At 38.9% G+C, this 18,521-nt stretch overlaps 1 protein-coding gene across 1 annotated transcript in view; it reads right to left on the bottom strand.

The window, feature by feature from the left end:
• Positions 1-2,592: 2,592 nt before the first annotated feature.
• PRRG2 (proline rich and Gla domain 2) overlaps positions 2,593-18,521 on the bottom strand; it is a 32,734-nt gene continuing 16,805 nt past the window's right edge. Inside the window, exons 4-7 of the mRNA XM_081933263.1 lie at positions 11,266-11,299; positions 8,330-8,456; positions 7,593-7,739; positions 2,593-4,388 (exon numbers count right to left, since the gene is read on the bottom strand). Coding sequence (XP_081789389.1) covers positions 4,361-4,388; positions 7,593-7,739; positions 8,330-8,456; positions 11,266-11,299 — 336 coding nt within the window. The 3' untranslated portion in view covers positions 2,593-4,360. The remainder of the gene's footprint in view (positions 4,389-7,592; positions 7,740-8,329; positions 8,457-11,265; positions 11,300-18,521) is intronic.

The following is an 18,521-nucleotide window of genomic DNA, read 5'->3' as shown; positions in this document are numbered from 1 at the left end:
AAACAGAGCTGGTTTCTGCGAATTGCACTGGGTACATTTCATGTTTTACACTACTTCAACAAGGTGTTTGGCACAGCAATTGCTGTTTTTTAAAAATTTGATGAGGTGACCATTGCCACTTTGCTAACACCATGGGCTACTTACAATTGCTGCTGGCAATGACCATATTGCCACATCCTTGAAATCCAATGGATAGAGCTTGTTTTCAATCACTCCTTCCCACTTCCACCCTCTTTCATGCCTGTGTCCTGTCAACCAGGCAATTTTGGAACAAGTTTTTAGTATTCTTTCAGAAAAGCACTAGATCTCTGTTCAAAATCAAGATCACGTGAAGTGTTAATACCACTTTATAATGCCTTGGTAAGGCCACACTTGGAATACTGCATTCAGTTCTGGTCGCCACGATGTAAAAAAGATGTGGAGACTCTAGAAAGAGTGCAGAGAAGAGCAACAAAGATGATTAGGGGACTGGAGACTAAAACATATGAAGAACGGTTGCAGGAACTGGGTATGTTTAGCTTAAGAGAAAGAAGGACTAGGGGAGACATGATAGCATTATTCCAATATCTCAGAGGTTGCCACAAAGAAGAGGGAGTCAAACTATTCTCCAAAGCACCTGAGGGTAGAACAAGAAGCAATGGGTGGAAACTAATCAAGGAGAGAAGCAACTTAGAACTGAGGAGAAATTTCCTGACAGTGAGAACAATTAATCAGTGGAACAGCTTGCCTCCAGAAGTTGTGAATGCCCCAACACTGGAAGTCTTTAAGAAGATGTTGGATAGCTATTTGTCTGAAACGGTATAGGGTTTCCTGCCTAGGCAGGGGGTTGGACTAGAAGACCTCCAAGGTCCCTTCCAACTCTACTATTGTATTGTATTATTGTAAAAGTAGCCCAAATGATAGGTAGATACATATTACTTTTGAAAGGATGATCCATTAGTTGGGCAACTTGACATGTGACTAAACTAGCCATTCTAAGTATCTTTCTGTGTTCTCCATTCACTACACATTAAGGAGAGCAATAGGTTGTTGCTTTTCCTTGTTGGCCAATGATGCTTGAAGGAAGGGAAACTGCCAGAGTAATGCACCAGTCCTTGGAAAGAAAATGCACCATTCACTGCCTTCAATGCCCAGGCAGAATGGCAATCAATCATGGCAATAGGGCAATTTATGCCGGCATATTTATCTAACAGTTCTGACTGAGGAACACTACTTTAACACAGCTATCTGGCTGTGCCCTAAAAAATGTAACAGAACTCCAGCACCCCCCTATGGTCTCTTCTGTGTTTAACTTGGTTTGGTTTTGCTGTATCATTTACATTTATGATGAAATAAATCTATTTTTATGCTCTTTATTTGTTTGATACTAATCACTGAATTTTTAGTTATGTGCCGAGGACCTTTGGAAAATACAAGGAGTCAACTACTTCTAAGAGATCATTGCAGAAGGCCTCCAACAACAGTCATATTGTCTGGAAACTCTTTGAAATACCATTCTGGCATATTTGAAAGGCACCGATTTTGGGGAAGAATATAGAAAAATATTTGGGAAAAATATTTGGGATTCATTCAGGAACATAGTGAAATCCCTATAGTTCTCCCTGGTAAATTAGAGTTCTCAGATTTGGCCCATGATAGAAGACATCCCAGTTGCCAGAATAAATGAAAATGGGGCATTTGTTACATTGAAGTAAACCATACAGCTGAAATGATAATTAATTCCATAAAACTGGGTGTGTGTGTGTGTGTGTGTGTGTGTGTTATTTTTTCCAGAGATCTATATTTCAGCACAAAGCTAAGTGATGTGCTCCTAAGGTCGGATATGGGTATGTAGAAAATTCCTTTGTTTATATACGGATATTGGGAAGTGGGGACTTTTAATAGCAGCATATATTTATCTGCCAAACAATAATTGTTATGTGTGATTGAGAGTCACCTAGAGTTGAATATAAGATGAGTGGCTATATACATGGTTTAAATAAATAAATAAAATAAATGCAAGCGCCATATTTAGGTGATGAGTCAGTTATCAGGATTTATTTAATTATGTAGTTATCCTGATTTCATTACTTTATAAAAATTCAATGTGGTGAGAATACATAATCCTCCTATTTTTCCCACAAGAACCAGGTGAGGTGGATTGGGCTGAGAGAGAGTGATTGGCCCCAGTCAGTCCTAAGGTCAGATGGGCCTCTAGGTATCTAGGCCAGCACCTTCAACACTACACCAAACTGGCTGTTGAAGTTAATTTTTTAAATCTGAGACTGTAATACAATGAACTAGAATATCATAATACCTTAAGGTAAATGTGTGTTTACCTCCATTCCCAAAAATGGAAGTACAGGAATAATGCTTAAAAGCAATGTTTCTTAATAATTAAGTGAACTTCGGCTCCCAGAATTCTCCAGACAGCATATTTAAATTTACACATCTTAAAGTTGCCGAGATTATGAAACACTGCTTAAAAAGATGACAGGGTGGGAACTATGCTCCATTAGTAAATAAGTCAAAGCACAAATGTGACACAATAATAAACAGTGGGAGTTTCCTATACATGTACTTCACAAATCCACATTATGGCACAAGTGCCATAATAACAGCTGCTAAGAACATAATCTAAATTCACAAAATAGTGTTTTTGGGGAAAGAAATTGAAAGATTAAAGCCAGATACTTTGGCTGCCCCTTTTACATAGATGATTAGCAAATTTGGCAATTGTGAAAGCAATATGCCAGTTGAGTCTTGGCAATCTAGTATCATGTGGAATCCTGTGGCTATCTTCTTCTGATGGATACATGAAATCTGTTCAAATTAAATCCTGAACCAAAACGTCTTCTGATGAGGATACTCAGCTTTTAAAAACAGCTTTTAAAATTTTATTTTCCATAGAAATCATGTTAAAAGATTCACAGATTACTCATTTAATCGGCCACATTATTGTTCGCCAACGCTCAGCAAACTGCTTCTCCTTCCTTACAGCTCTGATGGAGTGTTCTCTCTATTGTACTCATAGCCACGCAAACAATATTTCATGACAAGTAAGTGGAAAGGCAGGGCAAATATGAGTTTAACATCTGTGCTTATGGTGTTTTGTCCAACTACACCATCATTCTCATTTCATTCTCATCTTGTGCTACAGACAGCCTGTGTAATATAGCTCTTAGAAGTATTTATAAACATGTTTTGTTCTCACTCTTTCATGCTTACATCACTGCAGAGGTGCACCTATGTTCTGTGGTTGATTGGACTTTCTTACTTGTTATCCACCTCTGGCTAAATTTCCTACTTGTCTTGAAATACCTGTGCTGCTGTCCAATTTGCATTGCTAATCTGCCTTCCCTAATAAAATTCTCAGGATCAGTTTGGAAGAGTGCGTGGGCGTGTCTGTCTTCAGGTTAAGAGGGGAACAGAGCTTAGAGATGGGGAACCCGCTTTGTATAAAATAAAATCAAACTTAATCCAGACCAAATGTTTAAATGGATCAGGCAGCTGTGGTGGGAGAAGCCTTTCACTGCTGAGGCTTCTGGAGAGCAGATGTGAGTCAAGCAATAACACTGGGCCAAATGGTCAAATAACCTGATGTGATCTAAATCAGCTTCTTCTATGTTCTGCTCTTAGAATAGTCTCTAGAACAGATCATGAATTTTGCTAAGCCAGTGGCCATAACAAATACTATTCTTTGGAACAAGCAAGGGCAAAATGTAATGTTGCCAATGAATAGATCAAGCTAGTCATTCCTGCTTTTTATACTGCATGCCAATCACAGAAGACAACTTGTAATATCTCTATTCTATCTGCACTTGAATAAAATCTGAGCTTGCATAATCCAGAGCAGTTTCCCCAAACTAAATCTCTGTCTTGAGCTATTTAAGATTTTTTTACACCAGCTTGCAATTCCTATTATATTAATTAGTCTGCCATGATCAATCATGTTTACCTTCGAATAAAACTATTTTTCATTTATCCTTAATATAATCCTTGCATAATCACATGTTGATAGAAAAGATGGTTATAAAAAATTCATTCATAAGATGAATGGAAGAGGGGGAAATGGGAGGAGGAAATCTGTGCAAATTAGCATTTCACTTTCACATTAACCTAGTGATATCAGTCCTAATATGTACATTTACAATTTTAGATTTTAATTTCTCAACCAAAACATGTTGCAATATCCTCTTCTGCCCACACCTGCCACTCATACACAGTCTCTACATACTGCAGATTCATATCCAGTATGCATTAATTGTCTGCTTCAAAGTCACATGTACTCCCTGCCTTGGCTATGATGCAGGGGTGTGCATAGTGTCTTTTGTAAAGATGAAATAGATATTTCAAGAATATTTATCCGGCTGTTGAAAATTCAGGTTGGCCGAGTCAAACTGTTATTCCTGAAGAAAAAGAAAGACATGGTAAGAAAGAGTCATATATTGAAACAGGTGAATGTAGAAAAACTAGCTGGATTAAAAATATTCCTGAGAAAGTGAAGAGATGAAACATTAAGATTATGTTTGGGAATTCTGGCTCAGGAATTCTGGGACTTGAAGTCCACAAGTCATAAAGGGGCTCTCGTTCCCCACCTCTGGTATAAAGAAAAAAAGATTTTCAGCTACTCCACTGCTTCACTCAGCATATGAAATAAATTTGAATAGTTTTTAGCCCACACTTGAATTTATCCAATGAAATAGCTCACAAGTTCCAATGGCACACTGCACTACTGCTGAATAGCATTTACCACTGCAGAGGTTTTACAAATGTTAAGTCAAATTCTGCTTGCCTACAATGTCTCTGCAGGGGGCATTGTTTCTGAAATAGCAGAGGACAAATCTGCTTCATTTCTTCATGATAGTCTGTCAAGTATTGCTATCATATTTCATTTTAATATTTTGTTGATTCAACATAGTTCCTCCAACAATTCTTTACACAGACGTTTTACTACCTGAATCACCATCCTCTGGGTATGATCTAATTCCTTGATGACCTTCTAAAAATGTGGTACCCAAGTTTAAACTCAATGCTAGATGAAGTTCAGCCAGTGCGAAATAGCATGAAACTGTTCATTTCACAAGTTGAATATTACGTTTTGATTAATGCACCCTAGAATTAAAATTTTAAAAGCTGTATCATACAACTGGCTCATCTTAATCTTATGACCTACTGATACACCTAAATCCTTTACATACAGCCAAGCCAATGTTTCATTCTATCCTTGCCCTTTTACTTCTGTTTATCTACAATTGTACTTTACATTTGTTTCAACTGCTTGGATATATGTATCTCACTTGTAGGTTCCCCAACCATCAGAACTAAATCAAGGGTATGAGGTTCTTTTGTTCCGTTCTTTATTTTCTGAGAGGCAGAAAGACCAGGAAGTCAGGATTTTACTGAGCTGTTCCAGATTTTGCAGACTTACAGATGTTGAGGAAGTTGAAAATTCCCTATTAATACAATAACTGTCTCTGTGAAAGTTTTGCAACTGTTTCAGAAAAAAACATAATGTGTGCTTTCTGTTGGCTTGGCAGCCTGTTCTATATTGCTACCTTGATAGAATTTTTCTCTTCCTTTTCTTCTTATCATCATCTATAGGCTTTCATCATAGCTTCCAATCTCTGATTCATGATTTTATCTGGAGGCTTGAGAAGCCTTACATATAAAAGCTCCTCTCCTCCTTCGTTTCCCCCCTCATCTGTTCCTTTTGAGCAAGATATACCCTTTGACTGCAATAAAGTCATCCATCAATGCCAAGCATGTTGAACCACCTTCGAGACTAGTCTTCATAACCACAGGGATCACTGGCTCCCTTTCAGTAGTACTCTGCTACAGCATATTCTGAATATAGCGCCAGCCTCTGCTGCTTTGTCATATATGTCAGATTTCAACCCTAGTCATGGTCCTGCAGAGAAAGATCCAAGTTTAAGAATTGAGAATTCTTAACACTTCCCTCCTTCTTCATAATATAATATTTATGTTGCACTTACCACAACATGCATGCTGCATGGGAATTCTGAAGATTATAGAGGAACACATTTGAAAGGCGTGTGGTTGGAAAAGACTGGCCTGCTCTAATTAAATCTGCTTAACACTCCTGCACTTTCAAGACCATTAAAGATTGAAAATCTGGGGGTTTACTATTGTGGCTAAGGTCTTCCTGTTATCTTCGTTTTGCTTTATATTTACTCCTTAACTGTCTCTAGTGCCTCCAGTGTTGCAGATCCTGAGCTGATCTGGTACTGGTGGTAGCAGCAAATACTAATTTAAGTTATGTGCAATATTTCATGGTAACACTGCAATGAGGATATTGTGAGTAATTTAAATGGTTATTTCTTCCATCAGAGTATTTAAACATACGGAACTAGAAATCTAGCAGCAGCTTAAATATGCTAGGTAACCACATCAACGCTATCCTGCCTGAAGAAAAAGTATGCTGGAAAATTTGCTTCTTAATTAACATTTTAGTTGATCCTAAAAAACAACACCCAATTATTACTTTTGATACCCTATCCCTATGGTGCTTAGCTGCCTATAATTTTTATGACCCCCCCCACCAATTTTATAGTGTTAATTAAAGAAAAGGATGCTGCTGTTATTTTCATGTATGCATGTGTATATCTATATCCAGACAAATAATAAAGTTTTTTTCAACTTTCAATTTAGCAGCCAGAGCCAATGCCAGATGAAAGTTACATTTTCTGTTGCCGTTTCATACTGTGGTAACAGCCTGGCATTCATGTCACTTTTAATCGTGTCACATTTGTTTTCTACCTGCAAGGAGATCTGGGAAGTGTATATGGATTTCCCCAATGACCCTAGGAGGTATATTCTGGAAAAAAAAATTGTTGCTAAAAGAAGTAGCAAATTCCTTTGTCCTTTAGCTTTGTGGAGCTCTGGACAGAATCTATGATCCATAAATAGTGCAGAAACTGAAACTGGAGCAAGAAGCTATATGTTAATGGATCAAAGCAAAATTGCTAATGAGCAGAAGTCTACAAGAGATGGAGGTTATTATACACACATTGCCTGGACTTGGGAGTGGAGAGAATTGGTAATTTTAACACTATTCTCTTTTTCTGACTATAGAATGAAGCGGTAGAGTGAATGAATCTAACGGCATTTTTTTCTGCTAGTTCTCTAGAGACAGAGAAGGGAAAGGAAACCTGTGACTTCACCCCTATTCACAGGCGTTTTTGATGTTGCTAAATTACAACTCCCATCAGCTCCAGCCAGCAGAGGTAGGGATGAAGATTCCTGGAAGTTCAACATCTGCAGTTTCCCACCCCCGCATTGGAGGCTAGCATGAGCTCTCTTGGTGATTCTGAACTTCCTGTCAACTCCAGTACTGCCTTTCCTCTTGAGAACAAAGGTCTTTGGTCTGTTGCAGGTTCATGCAGATTTTTCATGGGAATAAGGCTTTCTGCATAATCCAATGCTCCTTCCTTGAAAAGGTTTTCCAAGATTTAGTTCAGATAGGATCTTGATCTTTATTGCACACTCTCTTTAGACAGCCTGAGTCTCAAACCTTCCTTTCCCTCTCTATCCAGTTCCCAATCCCTAGATAACGTTGGAATTTTGAGGTAGGATCCCAATGATACTTCTACCTGTTGTAAGGTGGGGGTGGCGCATCATGCACCCCTGGAGCTGCTATTGCTTGTTCATAAGAAGGAAGCCCAGGTGCAGATTCTGGCTTGGGCTCTTCATCAAAGCTGGCAAGGGGAATCCCTCGATTCAAATTTTCCTGTGTTCTTCTAAAAGGAAATGGAGATGGAGGTAAAAAAAACAAAACAACAACCCTAAAACAATTCACAGGCTTTTTGTCTGTAAGCCTAACTTAAAACAAAAAAAATTAGCAAACTTTTCACCAGCTGTTTAGAAAGCATACAGGCTGTTTGGAAATTAAGGGAATTTTAGTCCAATAACTCACATTACAGGAAAAAAAGCTGAGAAAACTATCAATTTCAAAAAAATCATTTTGCTTAATATCCATGAAAGATTTTTGTCGGATGGAGATGCTGGAAACTGTAGTTCAATGATGTATTTTTAACAACTGTGTAAAAACATCAACTTTAAAAAGACATACACATTGGAAAATATGCACGCAGCTAAAAATTATCAGATTTGTAGTTTAATTCCTCTAGAGGTCAGCCGTGTTTGCAGAAGGCTGATATAAATCCCCATAATACTGTTGTTCTTTTCATTGATGCCACGGTTAATCCTGAATCAAATGCTTTTGACCTCATGTTTACTTGGTGACAAAGTGCTAGAATTATGTTCCCCTTTCACCTCCTTTATTACATAGGTGGGCGCAAAACACCTCCCTGTGGATCCTGACACATACCTGGATCGATTTCTCTCTTTAGCCCGATATTTGATACAATACATGGCCACAATTATAAACATGACAATAGCCACCAAAGCTGCAATCAAGCCAGCCACCAGGCCTGCCACATCTATTCCAGGATTTCCTATGAAAACAGGTAGACAGGAAGGGTTACTGGGACTCTTGTTGCTTAAAACAACAGGAGATCCTAATTCTAACATCCATGCTGTATTAGGGCTTGCCTCTTGGAACTGGGGAATCTTGGGGTAAAGGTCTGGATCACAAGATATTGGAATAAACCTGGAACAGAAGCTTTAGCTCCAGGTCAAATTTGTCAGGACAGTCTGGATACAAGGGTATGTCCTCCATACTTTTTGAGATCCCAAAGTCTCCTTTAATCACATTGCCAAATTGTAGGTGCATCAGTGTTGAGAATCAGCTATTTTGGTTTTCTTGGTCTGAAAATACATGGAAACTGGAATATGTGTCCTAAAATATCTTTAAACTGGTTTTAAAAAGAAAAGGAAGCACCCTGGAGAAATGGAGAATCTTGGCTCAGCTGTTGTGAATGTCTCACCCGCTTTCCTCCCTACCTTTCAATGTAGCTTTCTCTTGTGAAAAAATGTGTAGTCCCCAATCATCAAAATGTTACCCACCCAAAGTTAATCCTAAGGATTTATGATAATCATTGAGAATTCCCAAAAAGTTATTATCTGTCACACTAGTGCCCCACTTGCAACAATTACAGTCTGAATTGTTTGATCTGGTATAAATATATAGCATGCAATGAGGTGGAGAACAGATTACATACAGTACATCAGCATACAGTTTTAGGATGGATTACTTGATTAAGCAGGAGAAAGTCGTATAAGCACATCTTTGTAGAAAGGATAAGGTATGATAGGGCAATACTATAATGTCCTTAGAGCAGCATTGCTTTTTCATATCTTGAGGCTACAGATCTCATTCAGAGGCATTTGGAGAATGGAAGGTACAGGAACTGAACCATGGCATTTTCATTCTACTGAGGCTACTTCCTGACTTGTAACTAATAGTTTCACCCAGCCATTGCTGTAGCAATATAAAGCCTCTCTTTTTTGTTGATATTTCTGAGCATAGCAATGTTTGGGTGATACTAGAAGACACTACAATAAAGCCATCCTATATAATCTTACAGCCTTTTCCCATTTGCATCTAATCCACTACGAACACCTGTGACAACATTTTTGCGCTGCCATATTCCCATGAGGCTGTTTTCATCTTGTTCTTGAAGGCTAATTACTTAAATATCAGAGTTAAAGCACACTATTCCAGCTTAAGCTGCCACTATCCAATAGCAGCTTTTAATGGTATCTGAAAATGACCTTGGGAAATAGGAGGAAAAGCTACAGACACCTGGATGTAAAATATTTCTCAGTCTACAGAAGAAGAAGAAGAGGCATTAAAATAATTTCAGAAGGGATCCTCGACAGTTCTCTGGAGAGTAATAGGGAGAACTGGAGAAATACTTTGTTGTGCAAGATTTTGTTAATGTAGCCTTACAATAAAGATAGAATTAGTATTAATAGTTGCACTTCTTATCTGGACTGCCTCTAAGGACTAACAGAGCTTTAGGACAGGCATCTCCAAACTTGGCATCTTTAAAACTTGTGGACTTCAACTCCCAGAATTCCTCAGCCAGCCATGCTTAAAATATTAGAATTGCCAAGATCGGAGACCTTTGCTTTAGAACAGTGATGGCGAACCTATGGCACGCGTGTCATAGGTGGCATGTGGAGCCATTTGTCAGGGCACGCAAGGCGCTGCCCTGTCAGCTGGCCAGCGCGCATGCGCACGCTGGCCAGCTGAGTTCACCCTTTTTAAAGCCATTTTTCACCCTCCCCAGGCTCCAGAGGCTTTATAGGAGCCTGGAGAGGGCGAAAAGAGCCCCCCTCGGAGGCTTCATGAGCTTCCATGAAGCCTCTGAAGTGTAAAAAACCGGCCCTACAGGCAAACCGGAAGTTCAGGAACGGACTTCCGGTTTGCTTGAAAGGTCATTTTGAGAGCTCCGAAGGCTTCAGGGACCGTCTGGAGGCTTCACTGAAGCCTTAGGAACGCTTAAAACGACCCTCCGAGCAAACCGGAAGTCACTTCCGGTTTGCTCAGAGGGTCGTTTTGAGCGCTCCGAAGGCGTCTGGGAGGCCTCTGGACGGTCCCTGAAGCCTTTGGAACGCTTAAAACAATCCTCCGAGCAAACCGGAAGTCACTTTCTGTTTGCTCAGAGGGTCGTTTTGACTGCTCCGAAGGCTTCAGGGAAGCCTCCTGAAGGTCCCTGAAGCCTCCAGAGGGTGTCTGGTGGGGTGGGGGAGGCTGTTTTCGCCCTCCCCAGGCTCCTATAAAGCCTCTGGAGCCTGGAGAGGGAGAAAAAAGCATGTAAAAATGGCGGGGGGGTTGCGCCTGTAGTGCGCGCATGCACACTGGGGGTTGCACATTGCATTATGGGTGCGGCACACCCGCACACGACTCCCCTGCGCTCCCCCCACTTATGTTATGCAAGCCAAAAAAGGTTCGCCATCGCTGCTTTAGAACAAGACAAAAACCTTTAGGCCTTATAATTCATTTCTTCAAAAGGAAGACAGGTGGCTGCAATAACTTGAAGCAAAGGCAGCAGAGGAAGGATTAGGATCAATAATGGGGCAGCAAAATTCTTATTACATGGGGGATGGGGGGGGGGACAACATTACCCCAGGAAATAGGAAAGTCTTTTGTCACCTAGCTAATGCCGAAGAGGCAGAATGTCCAGTCTTGTTACTATTAAATACACAATAGTGGTTGGAAGATTTTAGAAGTCCCTACGAGTTATTAGTTACCTATAAAGGTAACACTTGATTCAAGAAGGATAATGCAGCATTGGAAAACACAAATACATGGGACATCCCATTACTGTTTTGTATTCTTTTCGTAGCCTTACTTACCTGTTTCTTTTCTATAGTTCTTCCAAAAATTCATCTGGAAGGAATACCAAAATGGGAGAATAATGTTAACATGATAATAAAAGTCATTTGTTTGTTTGTTTGTTTGTTTATTCTATCTCACGTTGCCTGACTCTAAATGACTTGCTGGATAGTATCAAAAGCTTCTGAGTGTCCAACAAAACATAACAAAAAAAAAAAAGTCACTTTTATTGTCTTCTGTTGTAGGAGGTAATCAGTATCTTCTACAAATGACTTTGGGGTTCTTTGCTTAAAATTTCTCATCCTATGTGTGAGATAGCAGAAACTAAACCAGCCTAAATTTTGCTCTCCTCAGTTGCCAATCCCAACTGCCTAGGCTCTGAGTTGAAGCAGGAACTGCTGTGGTTTTTTTTTTTTTTAAATCATTTTGAGAGATGGCCAGACTTATGAATTCAGCATTCTGTCAAACCTGCCCTTCACCTGCCACCTCACCCAGCTGGGAAATGTTGGCACTGCAAGAGGAAACGGATAATGCAGGAAAGGAGGACCACTGTTGGCCTCACATCTCTCAGCCAAAGCCTGACTTGGAGACCTGGATCGACCTGAACATTTGGCAGTACAAATAACAGTTCATAAGTTGAAGGATGGGATTTGCAGAGGATCTTTCCCTCTCTCTATGCTGGATACATTTCCTACTGCCATTGCTGATCAATTGCTGTTTCATTGATCCAGGCTGTTCAGGAACAAAAGTAAACCTGATTCCCATTGTTCAAAATACAACAACACCCAGGGTCCAGAGGGAGAGGGCATGCTCATAGGAGACTAAAGCAGTTAATCAGTACTGAGCAGATCCCATTGCCTAGGAGTCACCCAATAACACCATTAACAAATGATGAATGAAGCATGTTTTATTGTACCCATGATATAATTTTGTGCAATGGCTTCCTGGTTGCTAAAAGAGAAAAACACAGCTTTAGCTCCAAAACAGCAAACTAAATCTTGAAGGGCTTATTTGCCTGTGGTGATGCTATTTTGGGCACCCGGACCTAACTATCTTCCACAAATGTAGGCAAAGGTAGATGTCTCAGGATAATATTGCAGGATACAATCTGGGATGGTCACAAGGACTAGAGTCTTTAGTCTTCTGAGCTTTTGGACTTGTGCTGGAGCCAATCCTCAGGAAACTTCTCTCTGCTGGCAACTATTAAATATTGTAAAAGTAAAGGTTTCCTTTGCACATATGTGCTAGTCGTTTCTGGCTCTAGGGGGCGGTGCCCATCTCCGTTTCAAAGCCGAAGAGCCAGCGCTATCTGAAGACGTTCCCATGGTCATGTGGCTGTCATGACTAAACGCCCAAGGCGCACGGGAAGCTGTTACCTTCCAAGGGTGGGTTCTGGCAGGCACTACTGCCAGTTCACTCGTGTATGCGCTTCGCATGTGTGCGCTTGATGTGTGCTGTGCATGCATGTGCAGTGCAATTAAAATTGTACTGTGCATGCGCAGAACTGAAAAACAAGATGGCACCACCGATGGTGCCGCCTGGGGAACTGGTTCAGGGTCGTGGCAGGCCTGGGTCGCTGCTGATTCCAGTGACCCAGGCCGCCAAACCAGTCTGAACTGGTAGGAATCCACCACTGTTACCGTCCCACCAAAGTGGTTCCTATTTTTCTACTTGCATTTTTTATGTGCTTTTTAATGTGCTAGGTTGGCAGAAGCTGGGACAAGTAACAGAAGCTCACCCCGTTACGCGATCCTAGGGATTAAACTGCTGATCTTTTTGATCGACAAGCTCAGCCACTGAGCCACCCTTATTAAATATTGTACACTGCCCCAAAATGACAATAAGTCAGAGAAAATTAAAATGGTATTGGGGAGAATCAGCAGCATGGTTGGTCAGCTGTTCAAGAAGACTAAGTGCTGGCCACATCTCTATTTTAGGACACAAGAAAATTGCTCTACTATGATCCCATGGGGCTAGATTTCGCAGGAATCCTAACTTGAATCTGATACTTGCAATTCATAAGAAGTGCACTAGAGGGCACCATCCTATAACAAAAGAAAACCTGCAACAGTCAATAAATACAGTAATCACTCTATAATAAACTCACAAATGTTTGAAAATCAAATACTTTTCTGTTTGGTTAAAAAACTGACCATTTTTTTTAAAAAGCAAACAAATCTATTTCAGTAAATAAATACAAATCCCAAAGAGGCATTCTTTCTCTGAAAACTATCTAAAATATAGATATAGAGTAAATTATATTGTTGAATGCAATAGATATGTACATTGTATAAATTACTATAAATATGCAGACTGGAAGGTTTTCTTGATAATGCAGTCTTATCCAATTCCATGTCTTGTAAATGTATGAGAGTTAAACTTCCATCATCCATATGATTATGCACAGGAATTAAGAAATACCTGACGCACATGAAAGACTGCATAAGACATTGCATTGCTGTATCTTAATGAGTTGTTCAACCTATAAATACAAATCAAGTACCAGCCGTCTTAGCTGTCCTGCCTGTACATGAACATGAATGCACTACAGAAATATATCTCATGTCTCCAATAATGCACCTTCTAAAAGAATTTCCATGCTCTTTATAAATAATACTCAGCATATGGAATAGTTGTATGTGTTCCTAGCATTGTTGAAAAAAAACCGAGTCCTGTGTTAACTGGAATCTTTTGGTAGCTATTACTCATCAACATTCCCCCACAACAACAACCTTATGAGGTGGGTTGAGCTGAGAGAGAATGACTGTCCAAAGTCACCGAGCTGGTTTTCATGCCTAAGGCAGGCCTAGATCTCATAGGATTCTGGTTTGTAAGCCAGCAACCTAATCACTACATCAAAGTGGCTAGAGGCATCAACAGTATTATCTATTGATTTATTATTTATATTTATATGCTTCCCATATTATTCTGCAAAGCAATTCTGGGCGGCTTGCAATAAAAATTGTTATAAAGATTGAATGCATGAATGAATGAATCCATAACACTCAATTGGATGAGAGAGTTTATTTCCTTTTTTTATTATTTTAAATCTATTCTAAAACCTGTTTTATGTCTCACACTTGTTTTCATATGTGTTCTGCTGTGCTGCATTTCAGAGTCAAGACCCACAGAAAAATGGGGGTCAAGAAGCATGTTGCATGTGTCTTATTAGTTCTGTTTATGCAGCTGTGCCTTAAAATTATTAGATTTATTGTTCCTTGAACTACAGCTAATTTCCTTGGATGCATAAATCATTATCTCGGATAGACAAGGCTCATTAGTATACAAAAATGGCATTAATATGACAATTCAGTTGAGACCTGACAAGTCAATTAAAATTTAAATGGAAAAATATGATGATCATAATAGTCATAGGGAATACATAATCATCCTAACATTCTTAAATTAATATATATACTGGGGCAGGAACCATAACCTCTATTGCCACAAAAGTCTAATTTGGCTACTGGCTCAGCACTGTTCAAGAGTCCCATAATTAAATCAATATTCATCTGCAAAAAATCATGGGAAATGTCATGTTGCTAACCAATTACCTATTATAATTTAGATGTCTTAAATATTTTTATTTATTGATCAGCAGTATGATTGCTAACTAGTTGCACTTTGCTTTTGAGAACAGGTTAGTAGAAAATAAATTTTACTAAGTTAACAACATAAAATTGAACACTACAAAGCAATCAATAGGATAATTATTACTATTTTAATCATATTCATAAAAATAATGTCACAAAATGAATGTGCGTGTGTGTGTGTCTGTCTATCTATCTATCTATCTATCTATCTATCTATCTATCTATCTATCTTAGATTTGTGTGTCACTCATCTCTTCTAGAGGTAACTCTGAGTAGTTTACAAATATTAACCTTACAAACATTAACATCACTATAAAATTAAAGTAAAGTAAAGTACATTAGCTTCAAATAATTTTTATTGGATGCATTTAGCTCTTTAGGGGCCAATCAGAGTGCATTCAAATCCATGTTTGCATGCACTGCAATTTCCCTGGACACTAAAATGGCCTGGAAAGCTGGCCTTGAAAAAGTCAGAGTTAGTTAATTTGAGGCAAATTATATACTGTCAGTCTCTGTCCCTAGAAAAAAAACACTTTGTCCAGTTCCCACCAGATTATGTTGATATAAATCACTTGCTGGCTGGGGAAGACTGACTGAGAATATCCTTTATTAGTGAAATGGTGCGTCTCCACAAACACCAGTTTGCAAAAACATAGAAAGATTTGAAGGGAAGATAGAGGCTGGTGTGGAGTAACATACATAGGCATGAATGGAAAACTCCCAATATAGCAGCTTATTTAGTCAGAAAGAGGTCAGGGGATTGTACATTTTCCACTAGAAAGAATAATCTAATAACTAAATCCACATTTTATGTTGAGCTGTTTAGTAAAGAGATACTGGGATGGATGAAACCACCTGCTGTGTTTTGTGAAACTTTGTTTACTTATCCATTATATTATAAGCAAAGCATCAACTTATTAAAACAAGATAAATAAAATCGAGATATGCAGACAGCATTCTAGAAACCTCAAAAAACTCCGCTCAGACTGTTATCCTTGTATGCTGACACATCTATGGCCCGATTCATGCAAAACAATCTGGGACTTAACAAACAGACTTGTTTCTCTGCTAACCATTTGCTATATTGGGAATTTTCTATTCATGCTGGTTTCATTTCCCATCTTTTCAAGCCAGAGATTCCTCTGGCAGAGTTTAGAAATGATCAGTCAAGATCTCAATCGAGACCTTGTTTGTGGCTTACACAATAAATCTCTTCTGAAATCTCCACAAAAATCTGACAAGGGGATCTGAACTCAGTCAACTAATTCAATGGTCCTCAACCCCCGATCTGTGTCCCTTTCCTGGGCCACAGCCCATTCGGAACCAGGCCATGAAAGAGATGGAGAGTGCATGGGTGTTTGGCATGCACACACACACACGTGAAACCAGAGGTGGGTTCCTACCAGTTCAGCTGAACCAATAGTAACTTGGCGGCCTAGGTTGCTGGAACCGGCAGCGACCCAGGCCTGCCACACCCCTGAACAGGTTCTCCTATGGTGAGGCTATCTTTATTTTCGGTTCTGCCCATTCATAGAACAATTTTCATTGCAGAAATGTAATTTCCCCCCTTTTTAAAAATGTTTTGCGCCTGCACATACCTTTTTAGGTGCAAATGGCAACGCGCACGGAACAGTGTTTTTTTTTTTTGCGCTCCGAACTGGCAGTAATGTGCAGCAACCCAGCCCTGCATGAAACCATCCTACCACTGCCATCTCCGCTGGTCCACTAAGCTTGGAAAGGTTGGGGAACACTGAACTAAGTTACTTTGCAGCTTTGGAACTTTAAGGGGACAACCAGCAAAACTGTGGTTAACCATCTCTCTATGCACCTGCTGGTTTATTCTCTATTATCATACAATCAGAAAGAAGAATAGAAAGCCTCTTTGTTAAAGGAACAGAAATTTGCAATGTAATCTGAACCTGACAGAGCACAGTAATCCTTAAAATGGACTATCTGAAATGGCCAACTCTACAAAGCTACAAGTTCTGAAGCTGACTTGTTTCAATAAAACACAATAATGATTAACTTGTATTTAAGGTTCAAATGACCAGCGGTTTTTTTCTTCTGAGCTTTCGGACTTATACTGGAGTCCATTATCAGGGAACTTCTCTCTAGCAAAGTGTGTACTTCAGGTTGTTCTGTGTGTGGTATTTATATGGTGCCTGTTGTATGTTTAGATGTTGAGTGGGGTGTTGATGCTGGCTATTAAAGTCCTTGGTTGTTGTTTGCTTCTGCTGCCAAGCCCTTGCCCCCTAAGTATTTGATAAGCAAGTGGTAAATCAGCACTCCTGTTCAACAGGATATTGAACAGGATATTGAACAGAATTTGGATAGTGAACATTGGCATATATATGCCTATAAATATTACTTTCTGCTCAGCCAGTGTATGGAATAAAGCTTTAAATTTGATATTTGAAATCTGATATTTGAAATGATGATGTCACCTATCTTGATAATGAAGCATCTGTCAGAAAACTACCAAACTCAAAAGTACTAAAATCCCTACAAAGCTTTAAATGTTTGGACATTTAAAATTTAAGAAGCTAAAAGAGTTACTGTACAGTTCATACAGCTGACCATGATTATGTTCATTATGATTTACTATTGAAACCATGGCTTAGAATGATTTGTCTACGGTAACTTTCCATCTTCTCTCATGATTCAGCTTTATAAGCTCATAATTCAACACTGTTGTGCAACACACTTAGGGTTACCGAACAGCTATAACCACTGCATCTTTGTCCATTTAGACATCATATAAAATCATAGTTAGGACAATAGATGCTTTGTAAGCCCAGTTCAGTTTCCAATTATGATTAACAAATAACCATTAACCAAATTTGTATTCAAACCTCACATCCATATTTCATTAACTATTATTTCGGTTAAATTATGTCAGAGAAAAATATCTACATCTTAAAATAAATATATTTTGTAAAATAAGAAAATAATGCTTTTTGGACCTAAGATATTCACTATACCTAAATTCAGTGTTTTCAATCTGGTACCTGTCAAATGTGCTCTACTGAATGGAAGTTATGAAAATTGTACTCTAGTAGACCCAGAGAGGAGTAGGCTAGAGATGACTAGTTTTGCCTACCCTAAATCAAGAGGATAGTTACTAGAGTCAAAAGTGCAACATCAGATAGTTTGAAAATCGCAATATAGTACTTTAAAGAAAAAATTCCCAAACTTGGCCATTTGTAGATTGTAGACTTGAAATTCCAGAATTCCCCAGCTAGTATGGCCATTACTGAGAATTCTGGACATTGAAGTACATATATATATATAAAGAGTATCCTTTGGGAAAACTCCACTTTATAGATTACTATACTTATAGGCTAATAAACATTTCCTCAAGTTTATACAGGATTGTCCTCCATTTGAAAACCTGCATTCTCTAATGGAGTCTCTAATTTAAAAATAAAAAAGAGGAGAAAAACAAAGAGCGTAAAGATGTCTAATAACAGGACCTTTGATTACTCTCTTCCTTTTAATACAAGGTATGTTACATTCCCTTCAGTGTGTCATATTTATACATCTTTTGGAACAATGTTCCATCCAAGATCAGGTCAACACCAATGTTACTAGAGTTCAGGGAGATCATACAGAGAGTTCGCTCACTGAAGGGAACATTTATTGTTAGTAATGTTTGCTTTGGTGTGTCAGTAGCTAGATGTCAA

Source organism: Natrix helvetica (assembly GCF_964273705.1).
Source record: "Natrix helvetica genome assembly, chromosome: Z".
Taxonomy (NCBI): Eukaryota; Metazoa; Chordata; class Lepidosauria; order Squamata; family Natricidae; genus Natrix; species Natrix helvetica.
Note: the sequence above shows the minus strand (reverse complement) of the source record. Positions and strands in the feature narration are given on the sequence as shown.